The sequence below is a fragment of the Eublepharis macularius genome, chromosome 11 (genome assembly GCF_028583425.1).
Source record: "Eublepharis macularius isolate TG4126 chromosome 11, MPM_Emac_v1.0, whole genome shotgun sequence".
Taxonomy (NCBI): domain Eukaryota; kingdom Metazoa; phylum Chordata; class Lepidosauria; order Squamata; family Eublepharidae; genus Eublepharis; species Eublepharis macularius.
In genome coordinates this window covers 84,653,376-84,679,600 of record NC_072800.1, presented here as the reverse complement: position 1 = coordinate 84,679,600, position 26,225 = coordinate 84,653,376, and the positions used below count along the sequence as shown (strand labels likewise).

The following is a 26,225-nucleotide window of genomic DNA, read 5'->3' as shown; positions in this document are numbered from 1 at the left end:
GTATAATAATTAAAGGAGTTAATGATGCACTGCTTAATATAATGGAGAATGTATATCTGTTTTAGACAGAGGAATTTAATAGAAGTAAGGGAAAAGGGACAGAGGGTGGGAAAGCTGTTGGAAGTCAACAAAAGGGGGGGAAAGGGAGGGGGTTAGAAACGAAAAATTAGGGGAAAATTGATTGTAATGTAAAAATAAAAATGTTCTAACCCAATAAAAATTTTTTCAAAAAAAAAAAAAAGGGTCAGGAATGCCTCGCTGGCTTCCGGTGTCCAACGGAAAGGTTCTCGAGGCCGGAGAAGTCGAGTGAGAGGGACGGCTATGGATGCAAACTGGGGGATGAATTGCCGGTAATAATTGGCAAACCCCAGAAATCGCTGCACATCCTTCCGAGAACGGGGGGCTTGCCAAGTCTGTACAGCCTCGACTTTAGCTGGGTCCATTTGGATTCCGTGGGGTGATAGCACATGGCCAAGGAATTCCACGGTAGGCCGGTGAAATGCACACTTTTCCAGTTTGGCGAATAGGCCATGCTGCCGGAGTCTTTGCAGCACCGTCCGCACATGCCGAGTATGTTGCGACGCATCACGTGAATAGATTAATATGTCATCCAGGTAAACAATGACAAACTGATCCAGGATATCTCGAAAGATGTCGTTCATCAGTCTCTGGAACACAGCTGGCGCGTTAGTCAGGCCAAAGGGCATTACCCGGTACTCGTATTGTCCATATCTGGTACTGAAGGCGGTCTTCCATTCATCGCCTTCTCGGATACGCACCAGGTTGTAGGCTCCCCGAAGATCCAGCTTGGTGTAGATCTGGGCTCCCTTGACTTGCTCCAAGAGGTCGGAGATCAGAGGCAGTGGGTACCGGTCGCGAACGGTGATCTTGTTCAGGGCCCGGTAATCATTGCACAGCCGGAGTTCTCCACTTTTCTTTTTGACGAAGAGGACTGGGGCAGAGGTAGGCGAGGTAGAGGGCCGGATGAACCCTCGCTGCAGATTGGTGGTGAGGAAGTCCCGGAGTGCAGCCAACTCAGGCTCTGATAACGAGTACAGGCGTCCCACTGGCAGGGGGACTCCAGGAATCAAGTCTATGGCACAATCATATGGCCGATGAGGGGGAAGTTGGTCTGCTCCCTTTTCCTCAAACACATCTTCAAACTCTGCGTATTCCTCTGGCATCACAGAGGCCTCCTGTACAGCGGCTGCAATGGGACCTGGGCATTGATTTTCGTGTGGGCATGGGTCCCGGAAGCAGAGGTCCAACTGGCCCCACCGGATAACCGGGTCATGGCGGCAAAGCCAGGAAAGTCCCAAGACCAGCGGGAACTGAGGGATGCCTACCACATCAAAGCAGAGCCGTTCACGGTGCTGCTGGATCTGCAAGAGGAGGTCCTGGGTCTCCTCGACCACGGGCCCAGAACGTAGCGTTCGCCCATCAATGGCCTCAACTATGGTGGGGGTCTTTTTTGCCCGCAAGGGAATTCGGTGCTGTGCGGCAAACTTGGCGTCCATGAAGCAGCGGGATGCCCCTGAGTCTATCATGGCATACACAAATAGCCATCGGCCATCAGGCAGGCACAGCTTTACTGGCACCAGGAAGGGTTCAGGAGGAACACTGGAGGCATTGGCCGTTCCCACAAGTTGTTTAGTGGGAGTCTGCTCCTGGACTATAGCTCGGGTCCTTCTTTTGGCAGGGCACCCATCGGCAAAATGGCCCACCCCACCACAGTACCAGCAGAGGTTGTGGGCATGACGCCTCGCCTTTTCCTCTGGAGGCAGGTGGGTAGAAGGCATGTTCAATGGTGTGGGTTCCGCTGTCCTTTCAGGCAAGGTCTGGGGCGGGGGTGGCTGGCGTAGCGCACGTGCTTGCCGCCGGCTCTCCAGTCGTCCATCAATACGGAGGCATAGGAGAATGAGCGCTTGCAGCCCTCCTGGTCGTTCAGATCGAGCCACTTCATCCAATACTGCGTCAGACAGTCCTTCCAGGTACTGGTCGACTAAGGCTGCTTCGTTCCAGTCCAAGTCCTGAGCCAGTAGCTGGAATTCAGTGGTATATTGGGCCACAGTCCCATCTCCCTGGGTGAGGGCACGTATTTTCTGGTTTGCTTTCACAGCTTTCAGTGGGTTTGCAAAGGTTGCGGTAATGTGAGCCACAAAGCTTGGAAAATCCCCCAGCAAAGGGGATTTGGCCAGTAACAAGGGTGTGGCCCATCTTGCTGCCTGCCCCTTTAACAGGCTGAGGATGAAGCCGACTTTGACTTGATCTGTGGGGAAGTCTCTAGCCCGGAGTTCAATATATAGCTGGCACTGGGCGAGAAATGCTGGGAATTCTTCCACATTGCCCTCAAAACTGTCAGGAGGCTTCACTGGGCATTTTGCAGGCAGAGGTGCAGCAGGGGCGGCAAGGAGAGTAGCAATCTGCTGCTGCAAAGTCACCAGTGCTTGGGTTAGTTGTAGTACCTGGTCCTGCAGCATTGCCAGGCTCCCTGGGGTGGGTGTTGCCATGTCCATGCCAGGGAGTTTTGGGTGGAAGCAATCTGTCACGGGCTGGGCCAGCCCAAGCAGGGTGGTTCAAGTCCAAACCTTAAAGCCAAAGTCAAAGGGGAGTTCCAAGAGCAAAAGCCAAGTCAAACCAGTGGTCAGAGCACGAGATAAAGCCAGGAGTGAGTCCAGAGTCCAAAAGCAAGGTCAGGCACAGTCCAAGGTCAGTCACCGATAGTGTCAGGTCCAAAAGCAGGCACGGGCAAAGTTCACGAAACACGGAGTGGTTGCAAGCAGTAGACATGTTGCTTCCACGCCCAGCAGTTCCTCCAGACTGGCTCTTATAGCCAGGCGTGGTTTTCAGCCAGCTGCTGGGGCTCTATCCTGTCACTACTCATCATCACTCTCCAGCAGCTGGCGTTGTCTTAAGAGGCGAGCACTGCGCCGTCTCTCCTGCAGTTCCAGTCTCTGGCGCTGCCTGCGGCGTTCCTTGGGCGTGGGTGAACCTGGGGGGGTGGAGGCTCTTGGCTGCGCTGCACCTGTAGAAGTCCCTGGCTGAGCTTCCTCTGTAGTATTGGAGCTTGAGGGTGCTGGTGCCTCAGCTGCTGGCTGTAAGCTCTGATCAGCCAGCAGCTGTTGCTCCTGATTGCTGGCTTCTGCTGAATCAGGGCTAGGGCTGGCTACACAGGGCTCCTCTTCTCCAGAGGAGTCCTGGCTGGCTACACGAGGCTCCTCTCCTCCAGAGGAGACCTCACTCTCAGACTGGGCCATGACAAGTAAGACCTAAAAAGAGATGGCTGGACTCAATAAAAGAAGCCACGTCCTCCAGTTTGCAGGACGTGAGCAAGTCAGTGAAAAATGGGACGTTTTGGAGGTCTTTCGTTCATAGGGTCGCCATGAGTCGGAGGCGACTTGACAGCACATAACACACTCGCAATCATATCAAGTGATGCTCAGGACAAGGCCCCTTCAGCCTGAAGCATTGTGAACATTCGGCAACACTCAATAAATACCGCTGTTAATCAAGTCATAGCATCAATGTAAGTTTTAGGCGCCAGGTAAAATTCTCTCTCCTTCTGCACATGAAACTTGTTTGTCTTGATGGTACCTATTTTGGATATACGTTTTTTCGAATACATTCTCCTGTGAGGACACTGAGGAGATAGCACCATGACATTGTAACTGATAGAGAGGAAGTTCAAGAGTTATAGCTAGTGTTTTGCAACTAAGGGAAAGCTTGCAAACTGAACACAGAAAATAGTGGCGAGAGGCAATGGAAAGTGGGCAGAGGTTTTCAATCATAATACAGCAGGGGTGTGGCTTTTGTGACCGGTTTGGGTTCCTTTATTATTCCAAAAGCTCCAACAGCTCCAGTGTTTCTAAGAGAAACACAGCAAGTTGGAGCGTCTTGCCTCATTCCCTTTCCACGCCTCAAACTGCAGAGTAAAGAATAGCAGAGATTTTAACAACCCCCAGGTTGGCAGCTGGCCATCTCGTTTGGAGCCTGAGTCGTAGAATAACAGGGCTGGACATGACCCAAAGGTTGTTCGTATCGATGCCAGCTTTGGATCAAACATGGATGCAACTCGATGGGCAAGGCACTTTGCCAAGGCAAGCATGAGGAGCTGAACCGGATGTGGGAGATGATAGAAGACAGGGCTGGGCCAAGCAGCCCAGGACATGCATGGCTCTGTTGTCCAGGCAAGGCCCTAATGGCCTATCCAGTGGGATTCATCTAGGGCCTGTCTAGTCCTAATTTTACAGGGAAATCGGAATATGTGGCAGCTTCACAGCAGATATAATTTTAGTATATTTTATTATTATTGCTAATTGAGCTATGAGAAGCTCGGAAGGGAGAGAGAATTTCCATAGTGGCAGAAAAAGCCCAACAAAAAGGGCACATGCAAACAAAAGACTGGCAAGGCAGTCAGAGGCTATAATTACTGCCAAGCCTCCTTCACACACACTACAGTGGAGCTCTCCTTTGGACAGAGCGTCTGAGTTTCCCCTTGGAACTCAGGTTGTGAGCCAAGGATTACCTCCTTTGAAAAGAGGGATTAAATTCATCGCTGGCCTGCTCTGAAAAGCTGCTGGAGCCAAGCATGAGTGAACACTGTGGAATAAATGAAGGAGCATCATGACTGAAGTTGGAAAGATTTTACTTGGCAATTTCCAAAATCAGCAGCGCAGAAAATGCAGAATGTTTTGGTCTCTGAAGCTAAGGTAAGGGGAGGAAGGGGAGGGACCTCAATGTCACTACCTTGGCAGCTGGTAATAAAGACCTGGCTGTCCGATTATTGCAAGCAGGTGACTGCCCCATAAATCCTGAAACCTGTACCCATAAAAGGGCATAAAGAGAAGGGATCGTTCTAACTTACATATTCTGGTTCATCATAAAGGTTTTCTGCCTGCTTAATTAAAGGGTGACCTAAAGGAAAAAGTGCGAGAGGCAGTGCCAGATTGTAGCATGCATGGGTTCAAGAACCAAAAGGGCCTGGCAACCATATAGTGACTACAGCGCTATTTAGTTGCCACATGCCCACGGACGCATCACTTGACAATCTCTTGAGAACCAATTAGCAGGACAAGGTGTAACTACTCTCTAGACTTATATTTATTTAATAGTAGTCCCGTTTCCCAAGAGAATTCTGGGATATGTAGTTTTGTAACAGGAGGGAGGCTATGTATCGCTAATGGAGTAAAGGTTGGGGGGAGGAGGTTGGCAAAGGTTTACAGTAGGGTTGCCAGGTCCCCCCGTCCTCCAAGCGGGAGGTGGGGGACTGGCACCTACCTTCCCTGTTGTCTGCTCCCAGGGTCGCACAATGATGTCACTTCTGGGAAGTGATGCCATCGCACAGGCCGCAGCGACCCCCGGGAGTACTCCCGTGCTCCATGGGGGACTGAATCAGGCCTGATTTGTCCCAATCTGGAGTCCCCCCCCCCCCCGTGCTCCACAGGGGAGTCCCCACTTGCTCCATGGGGGACTGAATCAGGCCTGATTTGTCCCAATCTGGAGTCCCCCCCGTGCTCCACAGGGGAGTCCCCACTTGCTCCATGGGGGACTGAATCAGGCCTGATTTGGGCCCAAACTGGGCCAAATCAGGCCTGAATCAGGCTGGATTTGGACCAATTCGGCCTGAATTGGGCCACTGCGGAGTGTGGAAGCGCTCCCATACACCTCAGTAGCCTGATCCAGGCTGATTCAGGCCCAGTGGCCTTATTTGGGCCAGATCAGGCCTGTAGGAGGGCACTGTGCTGCCCAGGAGTGCACCCCCAGGAGGCCCATGCCTCCTCCGCTGGCCAGGTATGCGGGGGCGGGGTGTAGAAGTTGGGAGCGGGGGATCCCCCGCCCCAAGTGGGGGACTGGCAACCCTAGTTTAGAGGCAATTTGATTCAGTGAATCTGTGATTAGATTTGGATCTGGAAGCATTAGAATCCACACCCTAGCTGAGATGTGGGATCCCTGCAAGGAATCTGCTTGCTTGTGCACAGATTAATCGTCAGCAGCATCAACATAATCTCTGCGCTTATATACTGCCACAGAGCACCTGCAGAGCTCATGGGCAGTGGTGGGAATTGAACTGACACAGTGCTAACTTGCAGTCCAACCACTTAACCACTATGCTACAGTGGCATATACCATTCTTCTAGACAGATGAGTGCCCCACTCAGAGCGGTAAACAAAGTCAGCGTTGTTATTATCCCAAAATACAGCTGGGGAGCTAGGGCTGACTGGCTGACCCAGGCCACATGCTGAGCTCATGGTAGTAGTGGGATTTGAACCAGCAGAGTGCTGATTCACAGCACAACCACTTAATCACTATGCTACAGTGCTACTCTTCAGAACCTTCAGATCTGTGGCTCCATAAAGCTCAATACAATCATGGTTTGGCATCAAATTTACAAGCCCTGGGTACGCACACTGCCTCCTCTCCATGAACTCTCAGACTACATCTAAACAGGTGTGTGCTTAATACCCTTCAAACCAGAACCTATGATATCCATCTCTGGTTTGGAGGGCAAGAGCAAACCATCGATTTTTGGTTCTGACTATAAACGGGCATGACCTAAAATATGAACCAAAGTTTGGCACGAACCGGACCGGGTCATGGTTCGCAAACCGGCGGTTCATCAGAGCCCATTTCTGACGAACTGCCATGAACTTCAGGCTGGTTCACTTGATTCGTGTTTTGATTAGTCACTGCAGACAGCCTGGTGCCGATCAATCAGTTTCCTAGGCAACGGGGGTTGGGCTTTCTGCAGACCTTCTGCTGACCCTGAAGTGACCTTCTTCTGACTCAGAAGTGACGATTTGTTGACGTGGAAGTGAACCGGGGCAGGTTCATGAAAGTTCGTGGTTCGTGAAAAGTGATGAACCACGAACTTCAGGGCTGGGTTTTTTTCCAGTTCGTACTCATCTCTATTTCTAAAATAAGGGAAAATTTGGCTGGCTGCAAAGGAGGGTATTAGGGAGGGAATCTGAGCCACTCAAAGGGAGAGGGTGGCATCGAATCCTAAGGCTCGCTTGTGCAATGACAAACTACAGCTCGGCACTGTGCACTAAGAGCGGAACTACAAGTGACAAAAGGCACAGATTGGACACTTGTCAGCTTCCCTCAAGTTTTGATGGGAAATGTAGGCATCCTAGTCTTGCAGCTTGGCTCTCTGACTGCTGTCCAATGGACTTTTCAACTGTCACTTTTCCAACATTCCGCCAAGCTGCCTACATTTCCCATCAAAACTTGAGGGAAGCTGACAAGTGTCCAATCTGTGCCTTTTGTCACTTGTAGTTCCACTCTAACTAAGCCACTGACTTCCTAACCAGGTGAAATCAAATTAGAGCAGCACTTGGGAAAACATGCTTGAATCCCTATTTAATTCCTCTCCCTGGGCCTTCATGATCCAGGGAGAGAAATTCAAGGTCCTAAGTAAACAAAGAGATCTGCACTTTCCTCTTGGGTCATTTAAGGGGTCACCCCTCCTTGTATAGCCCCCCCTGCCATCAAGACCCACTCCCTGCTGAAAAAAGAACAAGGATAAAGCTCTGGAAGACCCTCCTGGGTTTTTGGTCAGTGTATTCTGCAGATGGATTCTCGCCAAAGCCATGCCTATAACATAGCCCAAGCAGCCCAAGGCAAAAGACACTGTTGAAGCTGCAAGGAACAGGCGGGCAGCCAGGCTCTCGCTGCCACCTCCTGTGACTCTTTATTACATTTCAGAGCATGTGTTTTTCTTCCCTTTTCAGCCTATTAGAAGATGTAACAAGAGCCACAGTAACAAAGATAAGGAACGTTCGGCTTGGCTTTATTTTGAGATGCAGAGGTCAGAGTGTTCCACCATCCATCAGCTTGCTTTGCCCCTGTCCCTATTTATAGGCCATGCAATAAAGTTAACACTTGGTTAAAGCAGCCACTTCCTTCCTTGCTGCCAGGCACTTAAGAAGGCAAGGAAGAAGTTTCCTAGGGACCTCCTAATGTTAATGTATTACCGCTAGAAAGCAGAGATGAGAATAGCAGGATTTGAGTCCAGTGGCACCTTCAAGACCGACAACATTTTCAGGGTGTGAGCTTTCGAGAGTCGGAGCTCTCTAATTCAGATACTTTTAGACAGGGCTTTTTTTCAGCAGGAACGCGGTGGAACGGAGTTCCGGCACCTCTTGAAAATGGTCACATGGCCGGTGGCCCCGCCCCCTGATCTCCAGACAGAGGGGAGTTGAGATGGCCCTCCGCACCGCAATCTAAACTCCCCTCTGTCTGGAGATCAGGGGGCGGGGCCACCGGCCATGAGGCCATTTTCGCCGAGGGCAATTTAAACTTTAAAAAACTCCCCCTTGTTCCAGCTGACCCAAATTGATGTCATTGTGTGGTCCTGAGTTCCACCACCTCTTTTCCCAGAAAAAAAAGCCCTGCTTTTACAGAAGAGACTGTCAAGCTGCAGCTCCAAAGAAAGGGAGCATCTTAGAGCCAAGCTACAAGTGACACCTGGCACAGGTTGGACACTTGTCAGCTTCCCTCAAGTTTTGATGGGAAATGTAGGTGTCCTGGTCTTGCAGCTGTAATGGAGAGCCAAGCTGTAAAACCAGGACGCCTATGTTTCCCATCAAAACTTGAGGGAAGCTGACAAGTGTCCAACCTGTGTAAGGTGTCACTTGTAGCTTGGCTCAACAAACATTCACTTGTAACAGGACTGCCAACCAGTCTGGGAAATTGCAGAAAATTTGGGAGCTGTGCCTAGGAAGCGGTGGTTTTGGGAAGGGAGCTCAGAGTTCAGGGCCGTTTCCACACGGTCTAGATATAGCGAGAAACTCCCGCATACTTTCGCTCCAAAACTCGTCAAAACCCGACCATGCCCGACATCACCTGTCTTGTTCCGCCTCCATTTATTCCGCGTCAGTCCGAATTTTCAGCAGTCCGTGTGTTCCTCTGATGACGATTCCTAACGTTTGGGAACACTCCGTCATTGTGGAAGCCCGCCCCTGTTGTCGCCACAGCTAGGCAGCCCAACCTTTTTTTGTTTTTAAAAGAAAAGGCACGTTTTGCGCAGTTTCGTAATATCAATGGATGAAGGGCAAGATATTATGAGGGGTGAGGGGCTCTCTTTGCCTGTGTGTGGCTGCGAGGAGCAGCAGGTACTTGGCGGTGTGCAGGGCTGGAGCGAGCTGCCGGTTATTGCTGGGCAGGAAGACAAGCCGGCGACGGCTCCTCTGGGAGGAAAGGAGGCAGCGGCAACACAGGCGCCTTTGGCCACGGGGGCAAGAGAGGCGGGAGAAGGAGCCAAGGTGGACGTTGGGGAGAGCGCTTGGAGCTCCCCGAGGGAAGGAAGGAACATTCCACCATCGTGGAAGCCCGCCCCCCTTTTCTTTTTTGTCTCTGCCGCCAGGCAGCCCAACCAATTTTTTTTTTTTTAAGAAACATTTTGCGCAGTTTCGTAATTTCAATGGATGAAGGGCACGATATTATGAGTTGGACCCATGTTTCAGGAACCCTGGCGGGCATCGCAAAAAAAAAATTGGTGCATGAAAAAAGTGATCTTTTTTTTTAAGGTGCAAAGGAAAAAGTGATTTTTTTAAAAATGGAGAGGCAGAACCCAACGTGCTGTGGGGGGCTGTTTTGATCAGCAGCAGCCTGCAACACCCCTCGCCCCGCCAACTACTTGCTTTGCCCTTGGCGCCCCTGCAGCTCCTCGCAGACCTCCACCCTGCTTGGCTAGGAGCGCTGGGGCAAGAGGCTCTCTTCCCCTGTGCGTGGCTGCGAGAAGTGGCCGGTGCTTGGGGGCGTGCAGGGCTGGAGTGAGCCACCGGTTGCTGCTGACAAGAGAGGCGGGAGAAGGAGCCGAGGTGGGACGTTGGGGAGAGCGCCTGAAGCTCCCCGAGGGAAGGAAGGCAGCACAAGAAAACTGTAAAGAAAACATGGAATGGGTTTTAAGAGCCTTGCTGCTCTGGTGCTTGGAATAGCAGCCCCTAATGTGGAGTTTGCCCATAAACCAGTGCAACCCATAAACCAGTGCCCATAAACCAATGCAACCAATAGCCCCCCCCCCCCGAGAGATTTTCGCGGGCAAACTAGCAGTCCTATCACAAGCCGTCCTTGGAGGAGCGTCAGATTTATCTATTGAAATCCCGAACTAATGCAAAACTCAGCTCCCAAACAAAAAAAAAAGGCGGAGACAGGGGGCGGCCAAGCCGCCCACTGCCCTGCAGTTTCTAATGCCCGTGTGGGCTGTTGGGAGCGGAACAATGCGGCACGATGCGGAAGAAGCCGCAATGAGGAGGGTGATCATGGGGTTGTGGGAAGGTGATTAATTGCGCCTGATTTGCGGGATTTTTGACCGTCTGGAAACGGCCCAGGAAGGATTTTTACTCCAGGCCAAATTGGCCGGGTATTTATTTATTTATGTCATTTATAGTCCGCCTTTCTCACTGAGACTCAAGGTGGATTACACAGTGTGAGATTAGTACCATCAATTTCAAGGACATTTCCATAGGAGATGCCATAGGGTAAATAAACACAATTTTAGAAAGACATAGGGTAACCCCTCTGAGGTAACTGGTTTAGCCCAATAGGGTGAAGTCAGTAGCTTGAGGCAGGCCGCTGAGGAGGAGGCTGGTTGCTGCTTAGCTTAATCTTAATTTATATGCTCTTATCACCTTGAATAAGGTAATCAGAAATGTTGTATGTGAACAATATGACCAAAAGTGGTGTTTGTGTAGTATTGTGTTTGGTTGATGTTACTGGGATTGTATTATATTTGCAGGGCTGTAATTCCCCAACAAGAGGACAGAAGCCTGGGCCTCAGTTGCTTCGAATGAGTGAAAAGGGACTCACCACTTTGCGGAATGTTGAACTGTTTTACCTTTTCAAAGACACTGTTGATTTAAAGTTTTCTGTATGGTTGCACTTAAGAGTTTAGTTTAAAAAAATAGTATTTTACTACTTGTTTAAAAGTTTAAAAAGAAAAATTCTTTCTTAAATTTGTGTGAAAGTTTGCTTCTTAAGCCTCAAAGAACCCATAAAAAGAAAAATAGCATTAGCAAGAATCCAATAGAGTTGAAGAAATGCTGCAACAGAACATAAGCAATTCTAGGACTGACATTAGACCACATGAAGCACAAGTAGCTCATACGAGCACATATTTAAAACAACAGATAGTATGTATGGCAACATTGTGGTGAAGTCTACAGTCCTTAACTCATTAGCAAAGCACCTGAGAGACCCTCTCTACAATACAAAAGGCTTTTTGAATAATTCGGTTTTGCATCGTTTGCAGAAAGCTAGGAGAGTGGGGGCTCTCCTGACATCCTCGGGCAGGCCGTTCCACAGGGTAGGGGCCACCACAGAGAAAGCCCGCGTATGGGCTGCTGTTGATTTCACCCATATGCAGGGTGCAGGTATCCTGGAGGTTTTTTGCCTTCCTCTAGGCACAGAGCAGGGGTCATGGGGGAGATAGATGCAAATTTTGTGCATTATACAGGGATCTGGACTAGATGACCCCTGGGATTTCTTCCTGCTCTCTGTTTCTATGTTTTTATGTCACAGACTCCTCCTCCAGAAGCAGCCTGTAATGATTTCAAGTAAATGTGTGCATGTATCTTTAAATGCTTGGTGTGAGATAGGTGAAGAGTGGGGGTGAAAGAGAGGGATATGATTGGTTGATGGCTGAGAGTGGGCGGAGTGAATGCAGTTTGAGACTGAGAGCGGGATCACAAGTGACGCCTGACACAGGTTGGACACTTGCCAGCTTCCCTCAAGTTTTGATGGGAAATGTAGGCAGCTTGGCGGAATGTTGGACAAGCGACCGTTGAAAAGTCCATTGGACAGCCGTCGGAGAGCCAAGCTGCAAGACCAGGATGCCTACATTTCCCATCAAAACTTGAGGGAAGCTGACAAGTGTCCAACCTGTGTCAGGCGTCACTTGTGGTCCTGCTCTGTGAGGAGAGAAGTTTTTCAGTCAGAAGGAAGCAGGCTAGCTGTGGGCTGCCTGAATATGTTGAAGTGTTTATGAGAGAAATATGACCTGTGTGGAACCTGAACTGAGCATGTTTGTGAAAGGACACTCAGTCAGGGAAAGAGGGGCCAGCTGTGTGCTGCCTGAGCAGGTTTCATATTTCTGTGAATGAGAGTCAGAGAAAGAGAGGCTGGCTGCGTGCTGCCTGAGGAGTTTTAAACATTTCTGTAAGAGAAATATTGAGTTGGAGAAAGAGGCTAACTGTGTGTGATGCCTTAGAAGAGATCAGTGTGAATGAGGTTATAGGAAGTAACTTTAAGAACCGAGAACTACATTTATGAAACCAATACGCTTCTTGACTAAATAAAAGTTTATTTTGTTTTGTTATATCCCAGTGTAGCTGTCATTGCTATATCCCATTCCTATCCTCAGGGCCACATAGAACCACGAAGGAGCCTGACGCTTAGGCACGTTACTAAAGGGAAAACTTAAATATCTTGGAATGTAATATTCCTGGTGGCAGCAAACTACCCAGAGGGTGTAAGGGGAAGATTAAAGGCAAAATCTACCCCAAAGAAAGTAAAGATCGTGACACAGCCATTTCCTCCAGGGTAGCCTGAAGATCAGTTGTAATTCCAGGAGCGCTCCATGCCCCACCCAGAGGTCAGCAACCTTAAGTGGCCCCAACAATTTATCCCGGCATGAACGTTCATGCATCCAAGCTTGCTTCATCGGAGGCATAAAGCATGGACATTCATAGCAGATCTATTTATACTTAAGTTACAAAAAGTGAAACGGTGGGAGAGACATTACCAAGCGAGGCCGGTTAGAAACAAGGAACAACTGAAGAGACGTTCCTCCTTCATTCTCAGAAGCAGGGAGGCCTCTTCAATGACAATGCCCATTAAGAGAGAGACATATACATTATCCAAAGAAGTTTTTGCTTCAGAACTATTGTGTTTGCAAATGTAAGCACCTTGAATGAATGGGCCGTCAATCAATCAAGTCATTTCATTTTTTCCCAACGCTTCCTCCAAAGTCTTCAAGGGCCACCCGCGAAAGTTTCTGCGCCTCTATTTTACTCTCACAACAAACCTGTAAGTGAGGTTAGGCTTGAAGAGGTCATCCAGTAAGCATCCTTGTCCCCCAGTTATAATTGGTCACTCTAACCATTGCACTACACTGCTTTAATAAAATCAGTGTCTTGAAAAAAATAATCAACAAAGATTTCTTTCAACGGGATAACAGCCCTTATGGTAGTTCATTCTATCCATTGTAATACCAGCTGAATGACTGGGCCTGGCTAAGAACTCTTTTCCTTGAAATGACTTCAGCGCCTCCTGGAAGTTGGTTGGAACCGGCAACCTCCTACACGACACCTGTTGCCTATGGTCTGTGCACAAATGCATTCCTTGTGAGTGGGAGGAAAGAGAAATTCACACTACAGCTTAATTACTTGATCTGTAGTTTCCCTAACGAGGCCTGGCACCGCTGAGCAGCAATTTAACAAGCCGTGACAGATTTCCCGGTGCTTAGCCAGGACTTTTTGCCGAGTTTTCCTGTGCTCGGCAGCTTCAGAAGGATGCTGCCTGGCAGCTTTCAGTGTAACTGAAGGATCCATCCATCGTGTCCGAAAAAAGAAGCCCAGATCTCACACAAAGCTACCTTATCCTGCGCCAGGCTGCTGGCCTATCATGGGCAGTACCGCCTACTCTGACTGGCAGTGGCTCTTCACATGGGAGCCTTTCACATCCCTTTAAAATGGAAATTCTTGAGACAGCGGAAATGGATAAATTGTCAAGTTTATTGAAAGATGTGGACAATACAATACATAATGACATTTGGGACCCATTTTACAGTTAGATACAAAAGAAGACTGAAGAAACTTAGCTTTTACTTAAGATGAAGACTTTTATGGACGTTATTTAAAATGAATGGAAAATTTGTAAACAAATAGCTGATCTGCAGAACATATTGAGGCGACAAGAAATAGATTAGATTAGATTAGATCGATCGGTGCAAAGTATTAGAGTGATATAATATGAAATCTTTTTCCCCCATCCCTCTTTATTCTGTATCCCCATTTTCTTAATAAAAATAAAAAAATTTAAAAATTGAAATTCTTTAAAATGGAGGTGCCAGGGCAGGGATTGAACCTGGGACCTTCTGTATGAAAGGCACATACTCTACCCCAGAGCCATTTACCCAACAATCTATATGGATATTACAGAATGCTCACATGCTGCATTGGGATTAGGCTCTCAGGAGAACATTTTGCAGCCAGGGAATCTGGGCACACTTTCCATTTGGCCGTTGATGGATTCATTAGATTTATATCCTGCTTTATGAATAGAAGATCCTCAGAGCAGCTGGTGATATTTTAAAAATACCAAAGGCTTGTATCTGACCATGCCGCTCAGTGGACTTTGAAGCATCCACCACCGGAGACTAGGCCAGAAGAAGGCCACAAACTTTGCTGAGCTATACAAAACAGATACAAAACAGTACTTCCTTCTTCTTTCTCCCCAACCATATTTCCCATCTATCAGCACCCCCCCCCTCCATCCCTGCTCTGTCTGAGACATTACTCCATTGTTTGGTGCAGTGATTAAGAGCAGCAGGACTTTAATCTGGAAAATCAGGTTTGATTCCCCATTCCTCCACTTGAAGCCAGCCATGTGACCTTGGGTCACTCTCAGCTCTCTCAGTCCCACCCATCTCTCAGGGTGATTGTTGTGAGGAGAATAATAATAATACACTTTGTAAACCACTCTGAGTGGGTGTTAAGTTGTCCAGAAGTGCGGTATATAAATCGAATGTTGTTGTTTTTGTTGTTATTTCAGCATGGCAATTGCCAGAGCAATTTCCAGGTGAAGTCTACCCTGTCCTTCCCGAGATCTGATGTTTTATTGTCCTGGGAGGCAAACAGGGGCTGCTATGCATAAGATGCTGCTCCATCTACTAGCAGAGCTCTTCAGCAATCATGGGGCACCTCTGAGTCAAGGTGGGATGCCAACTAGCTGGACAAAATAAAGGGGGGCCTTCCCTTTAAGGGAGGCTATTTATCAACCTACGGAGAAAAACGTCCACTGCCAATTTCTGCACATCAAGCCTCTATGAAATGGGAAGGGCATTTTTCTCCAGGCCTGTTGGCAAACTTGTTCAGAAGGTGACAGCCTCACTTTGTTGGGGCCTGACTGTGTTTTGAAAGAGTGGGATGATGGCAGCCATGTCACTTCCCCCGGCTGCTCCAATCTCAACGGTGGTTTTATTTTCTGCTGCCTTTCACGTTCACAGCTGTCCCAGTCTAACATAAAAAGCTGCTTTACAGCAATACTGCGGTTCTGTGCATCGTTACGCTCTTCTCAGTCCATGTAAGTCAATGGGCTTAGATAGATGTAATCCTGCTGAGGATTAAACTGTAAGTGTCGCATCGAGCACCTGAGTGCAATTGAAGTTCCAACCGAGATTTACTGTAAACCTTAAAACAGGCACAACAACAGGAGCTTAAACTCTAGGTTGGGGAATTCCTCAAGATTTGGGGGTAAAACCTGGAAATGGCAGGTTTGGGGAGGGACCCCCGCAGGGTATAATGCCATGTGGTCCATCCTCCAAAGGAGCCATTTTCACCATGGTAAATGATCTCTGTAGGCTGAAGATCAATTGTAATTCCAGGAGATCTCCAGGTGGAGCCTGGAGGATGGCAACCCTACTCAACAATCAGTAACATATGCTTACTCCAGGCCAAATCTCCTCCTTTCTGCTTCCTCACTCCTGTCCTACCAGACTACAATGCCCAGCAAGCAGTGCTTCCAGTTGTGTTTATAACTGCTGCTACATCTAAGAACAACTCGCTGAGTCAAACCATTGGTCCATCTAGCTCAGTACCATCTGCTTAGACTGGCTGCCAAGCCCCTGAGGAAGATGAGGGGATCCTCCACTCCAAGCTCCCATTGTCTGTTGCCACTCCAAGCAGCACCTCTAGGGAAAACCTGTAAGTAATGGCAAGTAGCTCTAGGAGTCACTGGAAACTCTATGGTTTTACCATAGAGCTATCTGCTGTCACTGCTAGGTTTTCCTAAGAAGTGATATCACGCTGATGATGATGCCTGTCCCTGTAAGTAATGGCAGGTAGCTTTAGGAGTCACTGGAAACTCTATGGTTTTACCACAGAGCTACCTGCTGTCACTGCTAGGTTTTCCTAAGAAGTGATGTTCATGCTCATGATGCTGCCTGCCCCCATGCTGCCACCTCCAACCCTGCTGGCTGCCAGGCTCAGCCTGACAACCATGGTTCCAAGAGCTCAACTTTGACTCCCCTCCTCCCACTTTTGGTTTTATGTCTGGTGGGATGGAGAAGGGTCTCATGACTTGTCATGGATGCTTTTCAAATTCTGATGCCCTTGGTGATGACTTTAGCAATGCTCACACATACCTAAGGCAACTGAATCTTCACTTCGAGGCCTTCCTTACATCCATGAATGTAATGTGCAAAGAAGGTGTAGATGCCAATACACGTTGTCCCAATCAATTCCCTGTCTAAATAGAGTTTACATGACTAGAGGTATCAGACGGAAGGGGTGGCAGTGCTATCTGGAAGGTTGCTGCCCCTCTCTCCCATTGCACATAGACACCTACTGCATTTATAGTCCACCTTTCCTCCTGTCTGGTTCATGCCAGGGCCAGAATAGCCAAGGGCATGGAAATGGTTGAGGGTAGAGCCCAACTCAACGACCCTGGCCTACTTGCTGGGCAGAAGAACAAGAAGAAGATGCTGTGAAGTCACCTGCTAAGCCAAGGCCCTGGAAAGAGGGTCACCTGGGGTAGAACCTCACTCTTCCTTCACGGAACTCAAGGGGGCATCCACAGATGTGCCAAGATGTCTCTCATCCAGGCCAGGCCTGCTCAGCTTCAGCAAGACGGCTGCCCCTTGGCACCTCTCCACCACTTCCTGAGGCCAGAGTATGATTAAAGAGAAAGGCTACCACTCCCCTAAATAAAAATCTGAAGCCTTCCTCGCCAGGCCAGTGGAGGAAGAGCCACTTAAGTTGGGCGAAGGTCCCTCCAGCCCTACGGTAGGATACAGCTCAATGCCTCATCGACAGAGCGTGGCAATTGGAATGAAGTCAAATGACTCGGCCTGCAGTCTGAGCTTTCACTCCATATACAGCAGAAGGCAGAACCAGTCCAAAGGACGAGGGACGAGGCCGCAGATGCCCACGCAACTCGCAGTACAGAATCCCACCCTTCTAAGCCCAGGGACTTCAAGGGATTTAGACAGGATCAGCTCTGCTTAGGACTGCACTGCCGATCTTTCTTGCACCTGTCTTTGAAAAGCCCGGCTTTAGGGCCTTAACGGGTAAACGCCTCCTGTGGCAGACCTTTGCAACTGGAAAGAAGAAAATAAGTATTCATAACTGGGGTGGTTGAGGGAACATAGGGAGGGGGAGAAGGGGAAAAGGAAAAACCATAGAAAGAAACCTCTCCCTGTGTCGGAAGAAAGGAGTCTTGACTCTCAAAAGCTTCTACTCTTCAAACAAGAGCGAAGTAACCGCTAGGCTAAGCTGGCTCCGAAAAACTATATGATAAACTATATCAAGCAGAAAATTTCCAGAACACAACAAACTTTATTGATAAATGGTTCCCTTTCTTAGATTACTTAGAAACTAATAGTTCTCTACCTGGATTAAAAATCTTTAATTTATACGCAAATATGTAAGGGACTTATATATTGTAGCGTCATGTTTGATATTGTTAACATATTCTCCCCGAAAAAAAATTATATAACTAGATATGTCTTCTTGTTTTTTAGAGAACTACACATTGTTTATATTAATTATTATTACTAATATTATTGTTATTAGTGTTATTGCTATTTATTGCTATCTCAATGTTGTTATAGATTTTACAATTTCAATAAAATTATATCTTTTTTAAAAAGCTTCTACTCTTTAAATCTAGTTGGTCTCTATGGTGCCACTGGACTTCCGTCCTGCTGTTCTACTGCGGACCTCCATGGCTCTACCTACCTAAAATAAACCTCTCTCTTTCTCTCAAGTATGATTTTCTGGGAAGGGGGGGGGAAAGGACCGATTAAAAAAGCTTCTGGTCAAGTTTTGCCTTTGTGTGAAGAGGGATTAATTCCTTTCTCAGGATGTCAATACGGCCGGTCTCTAGGAAAGGTTATAAAAGTTGTCAGCTCCCCACCCCCACCCCCAGGATAATTGAACAAAAGAAGCTTAGCCAAAAGCTTAGCTGGACAACTTCAAGCATCCGTGGATTGTTTATACCCTTTCCGATCTGGTTCTAGGCCTGGTTATGGGACTGAAACTGCCTCGGTCGCCCTGGTGGATGACCTGCCACTGGAGATGGACAGAGGGAGTGCAATTGGGCCGATTCTCCTGCACCTCTCAGTGTCTTTGGTCGCGGTATCTTTCTGGACTACCTTCCTGGGTTGGGATTGGGAGGTGCCATTCTGCAGTGGTTCCAGTCCTACCTAAAGGGTCGGTTTCAGAAGGTGGTGCTGGGGGACTACTGCTCAGCCCCTTGGCTTTGGGGCTCCATCCTGCCCCCTCTGAGGTCACCAGAAGGTCTGGGCTAGGTTGCCACCAATCCGGCAGTGACACTGAGCTCTAGCTCTTGCTGCCAGCAGATCCCAGGGAAGCTGTAGAAACCCCGATCTGGTGCCTGCGGGCGGTTTTGGAGCGGGTGCAGGCTAACAAACTGAAGCTTACAAACTGAAGCTTAATCCCGACAAGACGGAAGTGCTAGCGGTGAGCGGAAGGTCTGACCCAGGATTTAAGGTGCCACCCCTTCTGGAGGGGGCTGCACTCTCCTCGAAGGAACAGGCCCACTGTTTGGGGGATGCTCTTGAACCCAGGTCTACTGCTGAATAAGCAAATGGCAGCCACGTCCAATCACTTTGATTGTGTCAGTGGACTCTTTCTACGCATCCCTTTCTTACTTTATGTCGTCTAAGGATTTGCTAACTGAAGGGTTTCCCCCCCCCCTCCCTAGTAGATAGAGTTCTGCTCCTAGGAAATTCAGGCAGCTGTATAAACCGGCTCGTGCTAATCCCTCAGCATTTGTGCGAAAGCTTACCGTAAACCCTCAATGGCAGGAGGTGTCAAAAGGGCAACGATCTTTGTCGCCAATTAACTGTGCTTTCAGAATGCAGGAGGGAAGGCAATTAGGCCCTCGGAGGGTGCAGTTTCAGCGCTATGGACACCCACTTAAAAAGGAAGCTGAGTTGCCCTCTAAGGCATTGCCAATGAGTACAGACGACGGGTCGGGAACCGGAAGTGCGTCCTGCTACAGGAGAAGCACAGCCCCTCAAAGGTTTTCAGGGGACAGCAATAAGGGCTGTGCGCCCCCTGCTTGCTTACAGGCGATGGGGGGAGGCAGTGACAGGGAGACTATGTATGTATGGATTTATGTCATTTATAGTCCACCTTTCTCACTGAGACTCAAGGCGGATTACATAGACTGAGATGACTGATGAGCGCCAGTTTGGTGTACTGGTTAAGAGCGCAGGACTCTAATCTGGAGAATCAGGTTTGCTTCCCCAGTCCTCCACTTGAAGCCAGCTGGGTGACCTTGGGTCAGTCACAGCTCTCTCAGAGCTCTCTCAGCCCCACCCACCTCACAGGGTGATTATTGTTGTGGGGATAATAATGACATAGTTTGTAAACTGCTCTGAGTGGGTGTTAAGTCATCCTGAAGGGCGGTATATAAATCGAATGTTGTTGTTTTTGTTGTTAGCGCAGTCAATATCAAGGACATTTCCATAAACAACGCCTAGGATAAATAAATTAGCAAAAATCCAATACAGAGTTGAAGAAATGCAGAAGCAGAGCATAAGCAATCCTAGCACTGACATTGGACGACATGGAACTACCCAGTAATGTCATACTTAAAACAGCAGGTAATACATAGGAGCACATACTTAAAGCAATGAATAGGATATATGGCAAGATAGCGATGAAGTCCCTAAGACACTTCTGGTCATCCTTACTGGAGATGCCGGGGATCGAACCTGGAACCTTCTGCATGCAAAGCAGATGCTTTGCCATCCAGCCACGGCCCCTCCATCCGGTTCTAACTTATTACATATGATCTCATGAGCCTTTTAGATAACTGGGATTAAGCTCTTTATTTTACTGAGGCTGCTTTTAAATCCTTTAGGAATTACTGTTTTAGACAGTTGCTACTGACGTTTTTAATTGCTTTACTGCTTTTGTGCATCTACTAGTATGAATACATTTTTTTTAATTATAGAGTTTAGCTTGATTATAATTTCATACACACCTTGAGTGTTCCCAGAAGAATTTGTATTTGATTTCTGGCATGTCCTAAATAGACCACATCATGGTAATCAGCTTTCGTTTCCCCCCACCCCAGGATCCCAGCACAATGTCTTCCCCCTCCCCCCTCTTGGACTCTGGGTAACTCCAGCATTCGGCACTGCTTGAAACAAGTGGGCATCACTTGGATCTCTCCAAAATATACTGCTCTTGGAAAGATATCTGTCAGCAGGGCACAGCTTTCCCACTGCAGCCCAAAATGCTGTCTGAGATTTTCTTCTGGGAGATGGGGGTGGGGGGATATCCAGAAATAGCATGAGGGGAGACTCAGAAGTCTGCAGCAGGATGGGGAAATCAACAAAAATTCCTCCTTCCATCAATGTTCAGCAAGATCCATCCCTGTGTATTGCCGGGGTGCCCAACCTTTTTGAGACTGTGGGCACACAGAGTTTCTGGCACCTGAGGCCAGGGGCAGTGTCAGGGCTGTTGCCGCCCCCACACACACGTCTTCGCACCCGGACTGCATGATGACGCCACTGCGTCATCACACAGCATGCCACTGCAAGCCGTCCACATTGGTGCTCAATTGCCCTGCGCTGCCCTGGCCACCTGCTGCGCCTGGCCCGCAGCTGAGTGCAGGCGGCGGCGGTAGCACGGGGCAACTGAGCAGAAGGGCTGGGCGGCTGCCCGCTCAGACTGCCCTGCGCTGCTACCGCCAGCACGTGCTTCCAGCCGGGTGCAGCAGCTGCAGGCTAGGTGCAGCAGGTGGCCAGGGCGGCGCATGGGCGGCTTCCCAGCCCTTCCGCTCAGCCGCTGGTGCTGCCGCTGCCAGCTTTGCAGCATGCGCCCCACCCCAGGTGCCTCCTCCAGGCCCTCAGCGCTCAAGGTGGCTGCCGGACCCGCCTCAATGGACGCGCCGGCCCTGGGTGCAGCTACTAAGTGGCTACCACAAAATGGAGGTGGAGCCAGCCACAAAATGGCTGCTACAGCTTATCTTCAGTCACACAGCAAAGATCCTTGTGCTGTGAAAGCAGCTTCTGCCAAACCAATATTTTCAAAAATCTGCACAGCCAATCAAATCTGCACAGCCAATCAGAAGCCATGCTTGTCAAAAGTCCCCTCTGGCCTCAACCAGTGTGTTAGAACACTTGGCGGGCACCAGAAAAGATTTCAGCAAACACAATGGTGCCCACGGGCACCTCGTTGGGGACCCCTGGTGCACTGATTCAGGTGCCCTAATAGGGATCCCATAATTTCAAGCCATTCTGCCCAAACAGAAGGTTCAGGTCTGCACGTCATATTTCTTGCACTACAAGGAGGAGAAAGAACGCCCAGACCGTAGAACTGAACTTTCTAGATGGGAAATATCTGCTCCACCTCTGGGCTCCATCTACAAACACTGGCAAGACCCGGCCCTGTTGCCGTGGTTTCCCTTACTGTTATTCCACCCTTTAATAGTGGAGTCCTTGAATATTCTATCATCAAATGTTGCTGCTCTAGGAAAAGTCTGTGTGGGCCTAGACCAATCTAAACAAGTTAAAAAGCTGTTTTTTTGTCCCTTGGGAAAGAAAGCTACAATGTCATTTTATCTTTGTCAAACAAGGTGGAAAGAATTAATTTCATTACGCAGAACAGAACAAGATTTTGCTGGCGCAAACCCAAGACACCTTCAATGCATTTGTAACATCTGCAGAATTCTGTAACCCTTTTGCCTTTGGAACGATCCAGATGCGCACATTTCTAAATCCACCCCAATTCCCAATAATTAAAAAGAACTTGACAAGCCTACAAACGACAAGACGTAAGGGCCGGTGCTGAAACAGGGAAGGATCCGTGTTCTTTTCCCTTCCTCTGCACAACACATATTCACAAATGCAAGACATATTCATAAATCAAAAATAGCCTCAGTTTGCCGATCAGCAATGTCATCTCCAAAAGCTAGTGGGACTGCTAAGAGGATACGTTTCCTGTCTTACCTTCCGTGCAAGTGGTCTCAAATCCCATATGATTCATGCAGACCCTAATCCACACCGCTCTGCCTTGCCCCTCTCTACATATAGAAGAGAACTATCGAACTGGGAGAACTTGGAACACCTGAGTTTATATGGCTAACCCTTGCCTATTATACTCTCAGTCTCCCCTCTCTTCCAAATTTAGACTTTAATCTCGTTGGGGGTCAAGGTACTTATCTTTTTTTTGTTTATGACACTGCACACAAACATCGATGGCGCTGTTTAAATAGATAAGCAGACCAACCAATCAATAATCAATCACCCCCTAACAACTGATTTTGATTTGAGGCATCATGTACTCCACAGCAAATTTAAAACCTCGCTGCCCTGAAAAACAGGCAACCAGAATTAGAACTATCAGCACCACCTTCAGGTAGGAAGTGGAAGAGCACGCAATGGAGAAAATCCTTACTGTAGCATTCAAATCAATTCTCTGCTGTTGACTGTTTTTCCACCTGCAACCACAATAAAGTGCGCGATTTTGTCTCACCATTCATAGAGCATCCACCATTCAGGTATCTCTCTCTGATTGTTAGAAGGCACATAGACAGAGCTCAGAACCAAGAGCAGAGGAGATACACGGCATCAGATGGAAAAAGTCGTGCAGAGTGAATGCAGTCACCTCCACAGCATCTGACAGTCTTTATTGTAGAACAGAGTCAAATCCCAAACTAATTTATATTTCATTTTTTTACTGAAATATATTTTGTGATTAAGGACTGTTTAAGGACTATAAGGATTGAGGACTATATTTTGTGATTAAGGACTGGATTAAGGACTCTTTCAAGAAGAGGCTGGATGAATATTTGTCAGAGATACTTTAGGCTGATCCTGCACTGGGCAGGGGGTTGGACTAGATGGTCTGTATGGCCCCTTCCAACTCTATGATTCTATGACTGTTGACACGATGACCAAGAAATTCACAGGAAGGTGGCCTTGCACCAGAGAAAGGTGCCACATTTATTTTAGATTTTTTTTTAATGCTGTCTCTCCAGGAACCTGCCCGAGTTGGCTTACAAAATGAAACGAATAAAAACAAAACATTGAAATGATATTAATTAAAATACAGCATTAAAAACCCAGCCATTTCACCATTAGTGAAAAAGATCCTTGGGACCTAATCCATAGAAGGTGTATCACAAAGGTGTTTGATTTAAGTGTATCAGCAGGAGATGTCCAACCCATCCACTTTTCAGCTGGTAGGAAGGAAGGCTTTATCTGCCACAAAGAACTCTCCCTTTGAGAAACTTCCTATCTCCACTCCAGTATCCTTTCCCCCTTTCCCAGGGAGTGGCCCTGAACTACACAGTGTGAGAAGTTAGGATCTAGGATTCTCAGATTTCTACCATTCAGTATAGGAAACAAAAGCAACAATCGATCAGGCACAGCACTTCTTTTACTTCTGGAGCTAAAGAAAGGAGCTGAGGCCAAGGGATTTTGCCAAAATTAACGGGATCGGGTCCTTACTTTTTCTCGACCTGGAGAAGAACTTGATGCCACCAGGAGAGGTAGATGAGTTTGAGGAGGGGGAGGAAGAGTCTTTGGAGGAAGACCGGAAGATGCCACTGAAGCTCATCCGGCGAGGGGTGCGCGGAGGGGACTCCTGGTACGGGAATGGGAACACCGTTTTGGGCGAGCCCGGACTGTGCTTAGATTTGACAGGGGCTGAGGCAGGGCTGGAAGGCCGGCTCTGGAGCCCCTTCGGGAAAAGTCCTTTGGAAGGGCTGCCCGTGCTGTAGCAGTCTTCTGCCTAAGAGGGAAAGAGAAAAGGACAAGTGTCAGCTCTTTCCTCTTCAAGCAAGCCGCTGCGAGGCCGCTCATCCGGTGATCAATCATCCTCCTGCGGCAAATGAGTCATGCTGGAATACTGCACGGGCAAAACTGTTAGCGACCAGAAAACAGAACGGAACGTTAAATCCCAAGCTCCGCTGTCTATGACAGAGGTGAAGCAACGATAATCAGAGACAGGGCTTCTTCAGTGGTGGCCCCTCACCTGAGAAAGCCCTCCCTCTTGAGATCTGCCTGGCACTTAACTGAGGGCCAAGCTACAAGTGACGAATGACACTTGAATGGCAAGTGAACAGACTTACACGTGTATTCCTCCCTGTTCACTTGCACTCCACTACGTGATCAAGTGGAGCGCAAGTGGAGTGCAAGTGAACAGGGAGGAATACACGTGAGTCTGTTCACTTGCCATTCAAGTGTCATTCGTCACGTGTAGCTTGGCTCTTAATTTCCTTTAGGTGCCAAGCTGAAACAATTATTTTGACCCAGGTTTTAACTGTAGGGTTCTGTTTATTTTCACTGTCTTTAAGGTCTGCTCCTAGCCTGAGGATTGGTTATGAATATCATTTTAGGCTGCTCAGTGTTTGCTTTATATTATTTTTATGCCCATGGCCTGTTTTATTATTTTGTCATTTTTATGTTCTCATACATATGAACATGTCTTTTTTCTTTTCTCTTTCTTTCATCCCCCTGTTCTTAGACCAAAGTCGTCATGAACAATAAAACTGAACTTAAATAAAAGCCGTATCTAAAAACACCTGCCTTCGGCACTTCTCTGCTGCCTCTAAAAATCGAGCCACAAAATAAGTACGTTTGGGATCACAATCCTCCAAGCGGTATTGAACCTTTGGCTCTAATGTCACTAGAGGAAGCATCGTCCATTTATCAAGGCATCGCACAATCCATTTTAGCATAAGCTGAAATACATAAGGGCATTGCAAGAGAATATGTACAAGAGAGTCAACTGACTGAAGGGGGCTGGGGGCATAACCGATCAGAAAAGGGGATCCTTAACAGGCAACCTAGCAATACCATTGAAAAGGGGCAGTTAAATCGTGAATGCATAAAAGTTCTACATAACTTTGGGCTAACCAAGGAGCCTATATAAGAAGGGCATTTGGCCTTAGTTGGAAGGCCCAGGGCAAACGGAGAGCATGCTGCCTTATACTGAATCAGACCATCGGTCTGGCAACGCCTCTCCAGGGTCCCAGGTAGGGACTTTTCACATCACCTACTAAAAGATTCTAGTTATTGGAGATGAACCTGGGACCTTCTGCACCCAAAGAAGAGACTCTGGTGTTGTTTTTATGATTTCGTCGTGCTGTTTTACTAGGCAAGCTGTCTTGAGCTGTGGGTTTGTGAAGGAGTGGTATATGCATTTTCCAAATGTATACATAAGGCCTCCCTCTTCCAATGGGTTGTCCAAATACAAGGCCTTTTGTGAGTGTGATACAAGTTTCTGAAGAGCAGGGAGGACTCCTTGCCACAGGGACATTCTGTGAATATGAGAACAGTGAGTGTTTTCAGGAACCCCCAGAACAGCTGGCATTCCCAGTGGGGTACAGGTCGGGACACATGGGCTGCTTCCACACACATTGGATAATCCACTTTCAATACTCTTTAGTGAACATTTGGAACTGCTTTTCCATGTGTGGAACAAAAAATCCACTTCCAAAGGATTGCTAAAGTGCATTGAAAGTGCATTATCCAACGTGTGTGGAAATGGCCATGGGCTTCCAAAGATGCCGCGAGGATCAGTAATAACTCATGAGATCAAAATGTCTTGCAAGTTCATGAAGTCTCATGAGACTGAGAGCGGGACCACAAGTGATGCCTGACACAGGTTGGACACTTGTCAGCTTCCCTCAAGTTTTGATGGGAAATGTAGGCGTCCTGGTCTCGCAGCTTGGCTCTCCGACTGCTGTCCAGGGGACTTTTCAACTGTCACTTGTCCAACATTCCGCCAAGCTGCCTACATTTCCCATCAAAACTTGAGGGAAGCTGGCAAGTGTCCAACCTGTATCAGGCGTCACTTGTGGTCCTGCACTGAGAAAATAGGAAGGCAAGACCAATGTTGGCAGGGACCAAAGAAGAACCCACAGAGGAGTCAAAGGCTGGAGAGCCACGGAGCCATGCCTGCGGTCTTATAAAATAAGCAAAACCCCAAGGATAGAGGGAGTGTGGGACTACAATCCC

General features: G+C 48.1%; 1 protein-coding gene across 1 annotated transcript in view; it reads right to left on the bottom strand.

Annotated features, from left to right (window-relative positions):
• The window catches only part of PRKAG2 (protein kinase AMP-activated non-catalytic subunit gamma 2), a 305,929-nt gene that overhangs the window by 178,877 nt on the left and 100,827 nt on the right, over nt 1-26,225 (bottom strand). Inside the window, exon 3 of the mRNA XM_054991356.1 lies at nt 23,712-23,994. Coding sequence (XP_054847331.1) covers nt 23,712-23,994 — 283 coding nt within the window. The remainder of the gene's footprint in view (nt 1-23,711; nt 23,995-26,225) is intronic.